The sequence below is a fragment of the Chanos chanos genome, chromosome 8, assembly GCF_902362185.1.
Source record: "Chanos chanos chromosome 8, fChaCha1.1, whole genome shotgun sequence".
NCBI classification, from domain to species: Eukaryota; Metazoa; Chordata; class Actinopteri; order Gonorynchiformes; family Chanidae; genus Chanos; species Chanos chanos.
In genome coordinates, this window is record NC_044502.1 from 26,141,514 (window position 1) to 26,155,419 (window position 13,906).

At 39.1% G+C, this 13,906-nt stretch overlaps 1 protein-coding gene across 1 annotated transcript; it reads right to left on the minus strand.

Annotated features, from left to right (window-relative positions):
• Positions 1 to 4,716: 4,716 nt before the first annotated feature.
• lta (lymphotoxin alpha (TNF superfamily, member 1)) lies at positions 4,717 to 7,430 on the minus strand. Its single transcript, XM_030783021.1, has 4 exons — positions 7,311 to 7,430; positions 7,030 to 7,117; positions 6,383 to 6,469; positions 4,717 to 5,087 (listed from the first exon to the last, which is right to left on the minus strand). The coding sequence occupies exons 1-4, from the start codon at positions 7,428 to 7,430 to the stop codon at positions 4,717 to 4,719; spliced, it is 666 nt and encodes a 221-aa protein (XP_030638881.1).
• Positions 7,431 to 13,906: the final 6,476 nt, after the last annotated feature.

A 13,906-nucleotide genomic window follows, 5' to 3' on the forward strand; every position in this document is an offset into this window, starting at 1 on the left:
AATAAACTGATTCCTCTGGCAGTAATTATGAACTTATTCAGAAAAAGATTGGGTTTCAAACTGTCACCCAGAGAAAAAAGAAGCTGGCACAAACTAACTCCTTGATGATGTTTGAAAGGAGAAGCTCTGGTACTTGTATTTATGTGAGAGCGCAAAAGGGGGAGGAGTAGACATTGTGAAAGGGGGAAGAACCTGTTTTCTCATATCCACCACACACACACACACACACACACCTCCGCACTGGCTACAGAATACCACTCGCATACACACAAAACTGAGAAGTGAGTTCTGAAAAGTTTACATCACAATCTGGAATTGTAACCACTAATTGTTCATTTATGTATTACAGTTTTTTGGAGTTCCAAAAGCTTTTCTCCCATTTTAATTGATGAATATCAATCTACTAAAATAGTGTCAAGCAGTTTCACACAGATATTTGACTACATTTCAGTTTTGATCCGATTAGGCTGTGTGTCATTTGTCAGGGAAAAGTAAGTGCAAAATTGAACCGGATAGATCCACACTTGCGAAGCCGATCGCTGGAAAGTGCCGACAGTCATCAGTCCGCATGAAGTCATGCAAGGTTCCTACCACAAACACTTTCTGTTTCTGAACAAGCTTATTATATTGCCAGACCTGACACCTATACTACCCTACTGTCTTCTCATATCTTATTTGTCTGTTCTTTCTTTCTTTCTTTCTTTCTTTCTTTCTTTCTTTCTTTCTTTCTTTCTTTCTTTCTTTCTTTCTTTCTCTCTTTCTTTCTTCAAATTCCAGGTGTGACTCGTGTCTCTGACAAAGACTGATTCACTGAATCATGTCTTAGTCTCACAAATCTGATTTTATCTTTTCACACCATCTTGAGGTCTTAACAAGTGGAACAACTTGCATCTTTGTGTGTGTATCATAAAATTGTTGCATTAATCTGGGTTGGATGGTAGATTTGATGGTTGGGATCCTCCAAGATCTCGTCTACTCTTTTCTCACAAAGTCTCACTAAGCATCCACTGAACACTGACAACCCCAGGCCCTGAAGATACTTTATATGGTTTAAAGAGTGTTCCAGAAAACCCTAGACTCACCCAACATTTCACTCTACACACAGCATCATGGAATTCCACAATATTTCAAAATGTTCTTACATCACACTGTGCCCCCAGCATTTTGATCTTCCATCCCAAAACATTATCTAACCCAAAAATATCTAACCCAAAAATGTCTGACCCCGAAATATCTAATACAAAGGAAAACCAAGATTCTTTATTTTACCACATCACTCACTCATTTGGACAGTGACAGTACTGACAGGGTCTGACCGACTGGAGATGTTTTTTATGACAGCACCTATAGAACACACTCCTCAGCTGCTTTCAAGGAACCAGTTACATCTAATAGTCTAAAACACAATATCCGTTCTTAATGAGCAGAAATAGATTAGTAGGTAAACCTATATTATTTTAACTGTGAGACTATTTGTCTCCACACCTTTGGTGACGGCATGCAGTCAGATCACTGATTATTCTTATAGGTTTTTTTTTTCTTTTTTACTTTTAAGGAGGAAGCAGTTTGTTTGTGCGTGCCATAACTGTGTTCATTCCCTTAAGAGGCAAGTTTCTGTTTCACTTCGCTTAACCTTCCTTTACCATTGTGTACTGTTACAAGAAATTGTCAAACAACCAGAACATTTAATACCAAATGTCAAAGAGATGAAACATATGGGAAATGCAAAACGACCTAGACAAGGCTTGCTTTGCCACACAAGTATACGTTGTCAATAATGAATAGAGGACTCCTGACAGCTGGGCACTAACGCACAGTCATATGCCCTCATAGTTTTTTTTTTCACTCTGTTTGGGTGAATAAGTGAGTCTTTCATCAGAGTGACTCAGCCACATGTTATCGAGGCAGGTTCCTGTGTACACGACTGCAAAAACCACATAGTGTAAGTGCACAAGCCTGAGGGCAGATAGTTTCGAATAGAGATCTGTATCGCATGACTATTCAGTGCAGTGAAGTCTTGTTATGTGTAAATTATGCAGTCTCCTATATCTGCATCATCTTGTAGATGAACATGACAGAGAATAATGCAGAGCCCAGGACAGCAGGTGAGAAAAGAGATGGCAGGTGAATTAAAGAGGGCATTACATTGACTGTCAACCACACACTGCGCTTAAAAATCACTTCATTAAAATGGAATATTGGCCAGACTTTATGATCAGTTCAGTAATGATAATGATAACAATGATGATGATAATAATGATGATGATGATGACAATGACATGAAACTAGAAATGACATGATTTCTGAAACTAGGTGGAGTGTTTCATTTGCTTTTCACAATTTTTAAACAACAACAACAATAATAATAATAATAATAATAACAATACTAATACTAATAATGATAATTAATATTATTATTATTATTACTGTTATTATTATTATAATTATAATAATCATCATAATCATAATAAAAAGCAGAAGACCGCATAATACAGGCATGAAGTTTCTAATGACAGTGCTGCTCATTTTAGCATCATTTGCATAAAGTCCAATAGGGACACACAGCACTCTAAACAGAAATGAAAAAAGAAAAGAAAACCCAAGAGAACAGCAATCTCTCTGTCTGTCTGTAACTGGTTCCTCTTGCCATCAGTCTGTGTGCATTATTTTGAGCAAAAGGAAGTAGAGCCCTCAGGGGGAGAGAAGAGAACTCTAGAGATGACTGGACGCTCTGAAAGACGGCTTGTTTTCCACACATCACGAAAGAAATCGACTCAGCATAAAAGTTTAAGAAGTCTAGTGTATGCATGACTAATGAGCATGCATTCTAACCTATTGTACCTTTAGCTTTAGTAAAATAAAAACTTCCTATTTTGTCACTTTGTTCTAAATTAACAAGTATTTTATCAACATACTTCTAAAAAGACAAACCAGGATTCATTTTAGCAAAGCCCAATCTTTTATGTATTAATTATATAAGAAAAGCACCAAAGGCACCAGTCAACTGCATTTCATGACAGTTTTACATCATATTGGTTTGTTTTGCTCTGTTCATGCACTCTATGTTTCATGAAGAGTGCGTGAAGCATACAGGAAACAATATCAATTCTCACATATTTCCTCTGTTTTATTTTTGTCTGTCACTCATGAGACTCAAACTGTCCCAATGGGTTATCTTTACAGACCCAGTTTAGGTCTAGCTACTAACCTGTGTTCACACACACACATACACTCTCTCTCTCTCTCTTTCTCTCTCTCTCTCTCTCTCTCTCTCTCACACACACACACACACACACACACACACACAGCACTAATGAAAGAGCAGGTCAGTTGACTGTCAAGCAGGATCAGCTCCACCTACTGGACAAAAGTAATTCTCTTACTAAATCTTCATTTAATATGGGCCACAGATGTACACAACTTTAAGGCAGCAGTTGTGAGTCAGACTGAATGCGCACTAGAGGAGATAGAACATAGCTGAGTAATACAACAGAAAGCACGTGGGTGACCTGAAACACAACAGGTGGAAGAAATTCAGAGCCAAGTGTCAGCGTTCCACACTTCAGTAGGCCTACGTATTATCTGTTGTGGTTAATGCACTCTGTATGCTTGCTCTGATATTAATGAACTGACACACAGCACCTTCTTCTGGAGCCAAAGGGAACTACAAATAAAAAAAAAATCTAAACTTCCTGCTACCAGCATTTCCACTGAGGGTGAAAACAGGGTGAGACTGTAACTTTAAAGTGTCGGGTTTTTACCCTGTACGTACTGCACCTGGTTCCATTAAACTTGACTGAGAAGATTAATTGCAGGAAATCAGAGTGGAACGCTATCGTTTAGAGTGGAAGGAAAAGACTTAGCGCTCACCATGAAGAGGTAGGCAGAAAAAAAAAACTGGGTCACGGTTTGTTTGGAAGTCCCCTGCATAAAAACCCTAACACTGCCATCATCAATAACGTGGGTTTTTTTTGTTGTTGTTTTTTTTTAACAACGTAACACATGCTTAACATTTTAATAACAGTGCTAAGGTCAGTGTATAACAGCATATTTGTGATTAGGGTAATCATAAATTTCAGTGAGTGCAAAATGTTTTATGGGGACTATAGACCAAACTAAGCCCTTTTTGGTTTAACCGAGTAGGCAGTAATGAGTAGCTGGATGGTGTGACTGTAACTGGCTGGTGTGACTTGTCTCTCATGCATACGCAATGTTTTATTTCAGTAAAGTGCCATACAGAACCAACAGGGAAGAAGTTTATTTTAATTGGATTAAACAGAAATTATAACACTGTAAACAAACTGTCTTCCCATAAATTAATATTTAGAAATATTTGAGAACATTGAAATTCAGAGGTGCATTTTTTCCAGACAACCCTTTTGGACCTTAAAAACACTTAAATATATAATATTAATAGAACTTACAAATGTAATAAAGTTTAGGAAAGAATATGCAAATGGAATAATATAATCAAAATAAACAAACAGTATTTAGAAAAAGCAATAGCTTGTAAACCGTCAGAAGGATTTAAGAAATCCCTGAGGACTGACGTTTGATTTAAACATTCCACAAAGTCACAGATGTCGACTAGATTTTTGTTTTTGATTTTCAGCTCAAAAACTGCACTGGTCAGTCGTGTCACTGCTAGTCTGTTAGGAAACCAATTCAATAAATATATCAAACATTCATTATTTACTAAGGTACAAACGTGTTAAGTTAATCATCCTGTTCGCGAAGCAGGAAGAGACCCCAGTACGTGTATTCATCACTGTAGCGAACAGAAGAGTCAGAAATGTCCAGGGTCACGCTGTCCCCCTTGACCAGGGGAAAGACCCTGAACATGGTCAGCGTGCCTTTGTTGTGCTGCGTCGCTTCACTCAGCTTACGGATCTCTGTGCCTTGGGTGTTCCTGAGGAAGGTGACAGTACACTCTCTGGACGATGCTGTGTTTTGGTCCTGGCTGAATGTTACCTGGGCGTAGAAGAGGTATAACCCCCCTGTTGTGATATTGACAGAATTGTTCTGGTACAGGAGAGAGCATTTGCCTACAGCACACGAAGGATCTTCAGTCCATGAGTTACGGTCACCTTAATCAGACACAGAGAGAGACAGTAGAGACAGACAGATGGATAGAGAGAGACCGACAGAAGCATAGAAAGACAGACAGATGGGTAGAGAGATAGTCAGATTTTAATTCAACTTGAGTAAAGCAATGTTAAACTCACAGAATAATTAGGTTCCTTCTGAATGTCAGTCCTTTAATGATTGGTGCAACATGCAAAGATCTAAACTAAGCTTGGTGTTTCGATCTCGAGCGGCAATTTTGTGACTGCATTACATACAACATATGTGCTGGTTTTATTTCATTTTACTCACGCTATTATTTGTAACATGTCTTACAACCTACAAAGACAAAAACAGGCGGCTAGGTTCAGACCCGAGAAGCTTCCTAGGCCATCTCACATCCCACGTGAGAGAATTAAGAGGAGAATCAGTGTAGGGGAATTGTTTACCGTGTGAACCCCTTGTCTCCATTTCAAAGCTGTGAGCATTACCAGCCCGCCCACATCTACACCGTCACAAAACCCACTTCAGAAAAGCATGAAGCAGGAAGAGGATGGGCCTTAAAAGATCAGTTTCCACCTCTGTGCAACCACTCAGCTCCTCATCTGGCCTTTGCACCTCCATTTCTTCAGTGGTAAAACATGCCCACACAGTGGATCCGTTTTAGTTTGTGGTTTTAAAAAGTGGTTTAAGAAAAGGGATCGTCCCCTCCTTAGAAAAGCTGCTCAGTCATCTTTAGGCTGTGGTGTTGTGTATATAAAAACATGTATTATATTATATATAAAAACATTTTATGCCTTTTATTAGCTTCTGTATTTACTGGTTTCTATGATGCTTCTAATGCTTTAGCCTGTGACATTTTTACATTTCTATCTATCTATCTATCTATCTATCTATCTATCTATCTATCTATCTATCTATCTATCTATCTATCTATCTGTCTGTCTGTCTGTCTGTCTGTCTGTCTATCTATCTATCAAAGCATCTAACTAAATACCTCTCTTTTACTTAAATCGGACAGACTCTTGTCTGATGCTTGTCTTGTCTGATCCTCTGATGCTATGGTTTTCTGTTGGCCAAATTGCATTGGTTACTGTATGGGGCTAAGGTTTACACCCTTCTAGTATTAAACTGTGGAATTTCCAACACATGTTCTTGCCACTGCTCATTACACAGATCCCCTCACTTGCCACTGAAGTGAAAGTTCAAAGTCCACTGAGGTGCCCACTCAGGAGCATTAACATTGCAGTGTGGGGGGGTGGTGGTGGTGGTGTGTGTGGGGGTGCATTCCGCTGTCTTTTTAGGCCCATCTTAGTACATCTGTGTATTTGGCACGAGTCTGTGTAGTTCACTGCCTTAGCAGAGACGTAGCCATTCTCACCATAAAAAGCTTTGGCTTTTTCAACTTCAAAAAACATGGGGAAATGAGAACAAGAACCACACAATGACATCACCTAGAAAATGATACTGCTTGTCAGGGTTGCAAGACTGGATGAGAACGAGAGTGAGAGTGAAAGTGTAGGAGTGAGAGAGTGAGCTAGACAGGCAGGGAAAGAGAGGGAAAGGGAGAGAGAATTTTAAACTTACCATACGACTTGTGAACTAGGTGAATACGTGGGACAGCCTGACCCAAACTGGAGACTGAAAGAAACAGTGAAATACATTTTTTTCCCCTTTCCAGTTTTTACTCTTTCTGTGGTCATTTCTAAACACAAAATGAGTCACTAGTAGTTGCGAGTGGCTTCACTCACTTCTGGTACACAGGAAATACAAGGGCATCATGATTAATTTCTTTCACAGTAAAGGTTTAATTACAAGAAAAAATGAACAGCCTTGGTCACCACAGTGGCAAATGTATTACATATGTGGAAAGGACACTGTATTGATTTAAATGTCATGACTTTTTCATGTCAGGTGAGAGTGGACTTAAGAATCCCCTAAAACCAGAGTGAAAGTGAAACTGACCCGAGCGGTTGGCCTTTAGCTTCTGTGTTGTTGCGACTTCAGGCTGCAGAACCTTGGACAGATTTTTTCTGCCTAACATCACTTCACCCTGTGGGAATTATGACTTCTTGTCAGTAACAGTATGTCCAAACAGTTGACCAAATCTAAACTAAACTAAAAAAAAAAAACCTGATGAGCATTCACTGAACAAAGCTGATAAAGCAGCTTGAAACTCATTATCTGGAGTCATAGACACAGATGCTCTGCATTTGATTGACAGAAATCTCATTAGCATACAGTACCTTGGTCTGGGGACCGTTTGTCTTCATGACCAGTACGACAGCCATGGTCACCACGGCCACTGAAAGAAGGAAGCACCAGCCCAGCAGGAGGTGAAACCTGGGTTGACTCTGCAGACTCATCTCTGTGACAGAACAAGAAAAAGACAATGAGGAAAACAAAAGCTTGAAACACATCCCAGTTACAATAACATCACTGTTAAATATCATGACTGTCATGAATTACAAGATTAATCAAACAAAAGTACTCTAAGAGTTCGAGGATGTTATGTGGTGGTTTGTGAAGAATGAATTTGCATTTTCTAGATTTTTCCAACTTAGTATCTCTGGCACCTGGTAAATCCTATGTACACATATCCCACTGTCTAGTTTGTGTGAGGATCTGTCCCCACTGAAGCATTTTATTTTTATCCAAAATGTCAAGTTGAATTTTTATACATATATTTTTTGTTTGTTTGGTTGGTTTAAAGGAAATAGACCCACCTCTATTTCCATCTTAGGTCAGTTTTATTATTAACTGAAAACTGTCAGTGTTGATACATCATTAAGTCATGAAACCATTGACTCACCTTTAGAGCATTGCATCACAGCATTGGCTAGACAAAGCTGAGATAATGTTGTATCAGAAAAGAGTATGAAAGTGTGATTTCTTGCTAAGCACCCAGATTAAGCCAAAAGAGCTTTTTCTTTTGTTTTATGTTATGGAATCTGTGTCCATCAATAAAAGTTCCTGTCTAAGAGACGTCTTCTCTTCTGCTCTTCCCCGAGATCTAATAGTGGTCAATGACTGTTAACAGCTTTCAGAAGGATGTGTGTGATCAACATACAAAAACAAAAAAATAAATCAGGTCAAGCATTTGGTTGTAAACCTCTAGGCCGTGCTACTGGTTTTCACCCTGTCAGAGAAGGTTATTTCCCTAGCAAACCACAAAGATGCCCAGAGCAACAGGTGAGTGAAACCTGCTGCCAAAACCTGCTGAATTTTGGCTCAGTTTCAAATACCGTAGACATTTAACAGAAGTACGTACAGGTTTGTGCATCAATACTCTACACTACAGAGATTTTAAAAGAGGAATTAGAAGACTGTAGACTGTGCATAAGTGGGAGTGGGTCGTAACTTATCAGATACACAGTAATGCACTTTCAGTTGACTCATGGAGATACTGACTCATTTTTTTGCAAAGACTATGACCCTGACTCTCACAGGGTCTGAAATGGATTCCGTTCCAATCAAGTCAGTTTAATAAAACAAACTAAAACTCCTTTAGAGAGGTAAACATCTGTTCATTTATTACCTAATGATTGTAAAAGATTCACTTGAAATTGATAGACAGTTATGATGAAACATGTCATTTCATTTGAAATGAAAAGAACATCAGTTTACTTTCTCATGCTAAAAAATCTCAGTTTCCCATGCTCAAAAAGTCAATTCATATGAAGCAATTATCACTCTACTGTCAGTACATTAAAACTGAAGTGTGCAGACTTGTGACACAATCCTCGACTAAATTGTGAAACACACTTGAATCATTAAAATCAGACTGCTGAAAAAAAGTGATGTTTTTGGCTGCAGGATAATGAATGAGTTCAGTCATCATTAGTGAGTGTAAAATAGAGTAAGAAGAGCTGATAAACAAAAATGTGACAGACAGGCTGTAAACTCACCTTTAGTGTGTGCTGTAGTGTGTTATGTCACAGTCTGTGACTTACAGCCGTAGACATCTCTGTCTCTGCAGATTTCCTCTTTTCACTACCATCTCTCTCGCTCACTCTCTCTCTCTCTCTCTCTCTCTCTTTCTCGCTCACTCTCTCTCTCTCTCTCTCTCTCTCTCTCGCTCTCTCTCTCTCTTTCACTCTCTCTCTCCTTCCCTCCCCCCAACTCCACCCCCTTATATGAATACTATGTCTTTATTTGACTGTATGTCTTATATTGATTAATGTCAAAGTACATAATCTTTTCCACAAAAGCTTATCCTAGACATAGCGCACTGGAATATTTACTATTTTTCTGCCACTAGTGTGTAGAAATGAAATTTACTTGACGCTTACAAAACTGTTTACTTTTCCCAAAATTTTTATTCATCTTTGGCATAAATTAAGAGGGAACTCTTTCTATGACCCCAGCACACACTCTTGAATGTTTTCTGAGACATCTTTGTTAGTGAAGGTTTGACTGACAGATGATAATGTGAGTCATGTAAGGAGATCAGTACACAAAAGTCAAACCCTTATCAACATTTAATTTTTGTCCAGCATGTCAGTCTAAATTCTTATTCTACATGTTGGTCTAAATTACACTCTTAAGTCTTGTAGAGCTTTGTGTTGAAGTTTCATTTTCCTTTCCCAGTCCTTGTGGTCATGTGGCTACCACATTCATCAATCAGCATAAACTCTGAGTACTTAACAGAATAATAATCTTAACAGAATGCTTTCTAATCTTAGTGTATGACGTTTCAGATATCTTGTAAGGCTATTTGTGTAACAACATTATGGATTTAAGCTAAAACATGAATCAACAAGCGTCTAAGAAAGAAAGAAGGGTAATGTTTTGTTTTTAAATAGCTAATACACTTATGGTGACTCCTAAAGATAGCAAATGTTTAACAAAGTTTTCAGGAATCTTCAGCCTTCTCAATATGTCATTTTCCAATTTTTTTTTGACCAGGTCTAGTTATTAGTTATTTATGTTACATAACCCAAATGTAATGTACCAATGTTTTTCAGGTTCCTGTAGAAACTGCGTGCTTCCTCATGATTTCTCTTTCCTGTTTCTTTTTTTTATACGTGAATTTTTTCTTTTTTTCTTTTTTTGGGAGATCCCCAATAAGTCAGTGTGTACTTTCCTACAGAGATATATGTACACCAAGCCACCCACCATACACATGCTTGTGCACACAAACACACACGCACGCACGCACGCACGCACGCACACGTGCCTGCGCATGCACACACATACTCACAAACACATGCATTCTAAGGTGCTGTCCCAAAACATTGTCGCTGTTAGGAATCAAGTCGTAGATGTAGCTGAATATTGATTTCTCTGGGCGCTCTCATAGTGCAGAAATACCCCAAACCCCACATATTAGGCTGGAAAAAGATTTGATCAAAACCACAAGTGTCAACAGCCCTCCACTATCTGCATGATCATTTCAGTCAGAATCTAAACAAAGGGCACTGAGGTAAGCAGTTCATCAGAAATGGACCATCTCTGTGAAGTCTCTTTGGCCTTTACCGATAATAGGGTAGAAGATGCTGATATAAACTGCTGATATAAAAACAGTGTTGGGATAAATTGTACACATCTGCAGGTCAGTAACAGCATGTGGTACAACACTGTTTGTGTGGGAAATTCTGCTGTCTGTCTGTGTACTTTTTTAGGTTATGTCCTTCTAGCGCACAGGTGTCTTCTGATTTTCATTTCAAACTGTCAGGTCAAAAAAAAAAAAAAAATCATGCATTGACAGTATAAGAACTACTTGCTTTAAAGTAAATAAAGCAACTCTCTTTCTCTCTCTTTCTCTTTCTTTCTTTCTCTGTCTCTCTCTCTCTCTCTCTCTCTCTCTTTCTCTCTCATTGAGTGTTATACATCGAAAGTCCAAGGTTATTATTCTTCAGTAAAAGAGGAACCGATTTGTTTTTCTTCTTAGAAGTCTGTTCAGCAGATGGATCTTACGTCGGCCAAAGGAAAAGATTACCTTAGTATTTATATGTTTTCCTGCTCCATCAGAAACTGAATGCTGTTACAGCATTGATAACTGAATGGCCATTTGAAATAAGACTTGGTGTGAATTTGTTGTCACATTTTTGGGAGAACATGAAGCATGCTTTGGAGAGCCTTGCGTACTTTATGTGCATCGACATTAGATGAGGACATCAGATCTTCAAATGCCCAGCTTCAGAAAATATCCTATATAGTGAAGTATCAGTGTAGCGTGTGCATTAATTGAATACATCTCTTTTGTTAGAGTGTTTTTATGTGCAAGAGGGTTGTGTGCCACTGGAAATACGCGACACAAACCTCAGAGTTGTCAGATAATTTTACTCCAATGCCTGGTCCAGAAGGAACCAGTTCTTGTTCAATGGAAGCAAATCATGAACAAGACAAATCTAAGGTGATCTCATGGACAGGTAAACGTAGGGTGTGTCCCAGGCCTCCAATTCATAGCTCTAACCCTCTCTCTCTCTCTCTCTCTCTCTCTCTCTCTCTCGCTCTCTCTCCGTCAACTTCACCCTTCTTACCCAAAGGATGGTATTTTAATGGTGCTTAAATACCATGGTACGAATAAATTAATCCTATAGCAGTCTCATGCAGAATACAATCCTGCATGTATGGCATTTACTACAAATACTACATTCGTGCTCAATTTATCACAGTGGTATTTACCTTATGTATCTTCATATGTTTCTTCAAGTGAGTCTTTATTGCTGAATAGCATTTGGCTGAGCAGAATTCACATTTTTTAAAACAGTTAACTCAATAACAGATACTCAGTTTCCAAAATAAGCGACAATATCAGAAGTGATGACACATCACAAAATCAGATAATTTTATCAAAACAGTAGCACTGTTCCTCCGATGAGAATTTGTCTTGTGCAAAACACACTCACACTCACAATCCTCAATTTCATGTATTGGTATGCAGTGACTCAACATAAACTGACAACAATCATCAAGAAATACAGTATTATCACTTTCTAATGGAGTGGTTAAAATGATGCAGAACAGAGATACTAATCAGTCACTGGCATGAAATAATTCAGTAATGGAAACTGACATGTATGATGTAGAGATTGGCAATCAGGGCAGTGAATCAGACTTGTCCTCTCTTTGGGCACTTCATACTCTATAGCCAACCGATATCAGACACTGAGCAATGCCTGAAATTGTGGAGGACATTGCCAGAGTTATATACAGTAAAGAAATTGACCATTGATGAAAACACCTGTGATTGTAAAAAAAGTCATAATCACATCTATGCTCACTTAGTGTTTACTGTATGAGAATGTGGATTACTGTATGATCCATCTCATAAATAACAATACACAATCACTCATCACATGAGGTGTGTGTGTGTGCACGCGTGTGTGCAGCAGCATTTTGAATCATCTGGAGCTGTTTGGTAGTGCATGCTGGTAGACCTGCCAGGAGAGAGTTGCAGTACTTCTTGTGATGCTGTTTTTACAGGCCACTGTCCATTGTGAAGAGCAATCTATTTGGCAACGTTTTCTAATGTACCAAGATTTTAATGAGGTAGAGGAAGACTCTTCTTGATGCAAGATGCAAGAACTGACCTTTGACTCTTGATCTACAGAAGTGGCAGAGTGTTGGTGGTATTTTTTGAGTAAAGGCACCAATAAAATGCAGCACTATGCTTGTTCTGGTTTGCATGAGAATTGCCAGGCCAACCTCGGCCAGTGGTGTTCATTACATCATTCAGAGAAGCATTTACAGTCCTTCCATGGTGGGAAAGTTTAGCGTGAGGGTCTGGGCTCTTTTGTCACTGGATAGTTCCAGAGATCTACACAAAACAAATGAAACTGTGATTATGGAGAAGTTCCTTAAAATGTTGCTTTCTATCATGTCTGGGTGAAAGAGCAGAAGTGAATGATTCATTGGTGCCATTTTAGTAGGACAGTACCTGAACCTTTATCGGGGAAACAGAACAACAGCACCTTTCACCAACCTACGCACCACCGAAATCTCACCAGCACAGGGACAGCCTTACATGACTGAAAACAGGTGGTAGAACTTCCGGAACTTTTATTGCTTGTAACTAGACTACAAGGCCTTAGTGTATTCTCCAAAAACCAGACTCGGCAAATTTCCCTTAACTTCCTACCAACTGTCAGGGACTAATTAAGTTGATACGAAAAAATTAGCCTATGTGGTTGGCTGACATGGCCAATGGAAAGCCACCTACTCAAAGAGAGAAATAGTGACCAAGGCCTCTTTGTCGTCCAGGAGGCTGAAGAAGAAAGCATAGCTCTGCAGGACCTAATTTGGCCATTTGGCCATGGACCTTTGTTTAAGCATAGTTGCAAGGTGTCAACTACCAAGCGACCAACTGCCGTCAGAGCAGGGGTGTCCCTCTATATCTTAAAGGCTCACCCTTTCCCAGAACACCTCCTCTCCTAACACCTCTAACACCCTAGACAGGTCACTAGTCCATCGCAGGGCAGACACATAGACAAACACTCACATTCATACCTGGGGTCAATTTAGTCGCCAATTTATTCACCTAACCCACATGTCTTTGGACTGTGGCAGGAATACCATGCAGACACAGGGAGAACTGGGAGGACCGCGGAATCTCTTACCATCTTCCGCAGGAAACTGAAAACCCACCTCTTTAGAACCCACCTGTCCCCCACTGCCTAACCTCCCTTTCCTTATAAAAAAAAAACAAAAAACCTTGTCTTGTATCTGTGTTTGTCAAAGTATTCCAGGGGTGCAATACGAAGGGGTAAATTGACGCTCAGTCTTATTGTGATCTCTGCTCATGAGGTATTAGAAATCCCACTGATGAACTGACTGTAAGTCGCTTTGGCTAAAAGCGTCTGCCAAATAACAAAATTGTAATTGTAGAACATACAAA

Excerpts from the sequence above, each read along its gene's own strand:
- lta (XM_030783021.1), bottom strand. The coding sequence starts at position 7,430 with ATGAGTCTGCAGAGTCAACCCAGGTTTCACCTCCTGCTGGGCTGGTGC. Across the intron at positions 6,470-7,029 it reads GCTAAAGGCCAACCGCTCGG|TTGAAAAAGCCAAAGCTTTT; the intron begins GTCAGTTTCACT and ends TGTTTTTTGAAG. Across the intron at positions 5,088-6,382 it reads CTCGTGCCAAATACACAGAT|GTGACCGTAACTCATGGACT; the intron begins GTACTAAGATGG and ends TGTCTGATTAAG.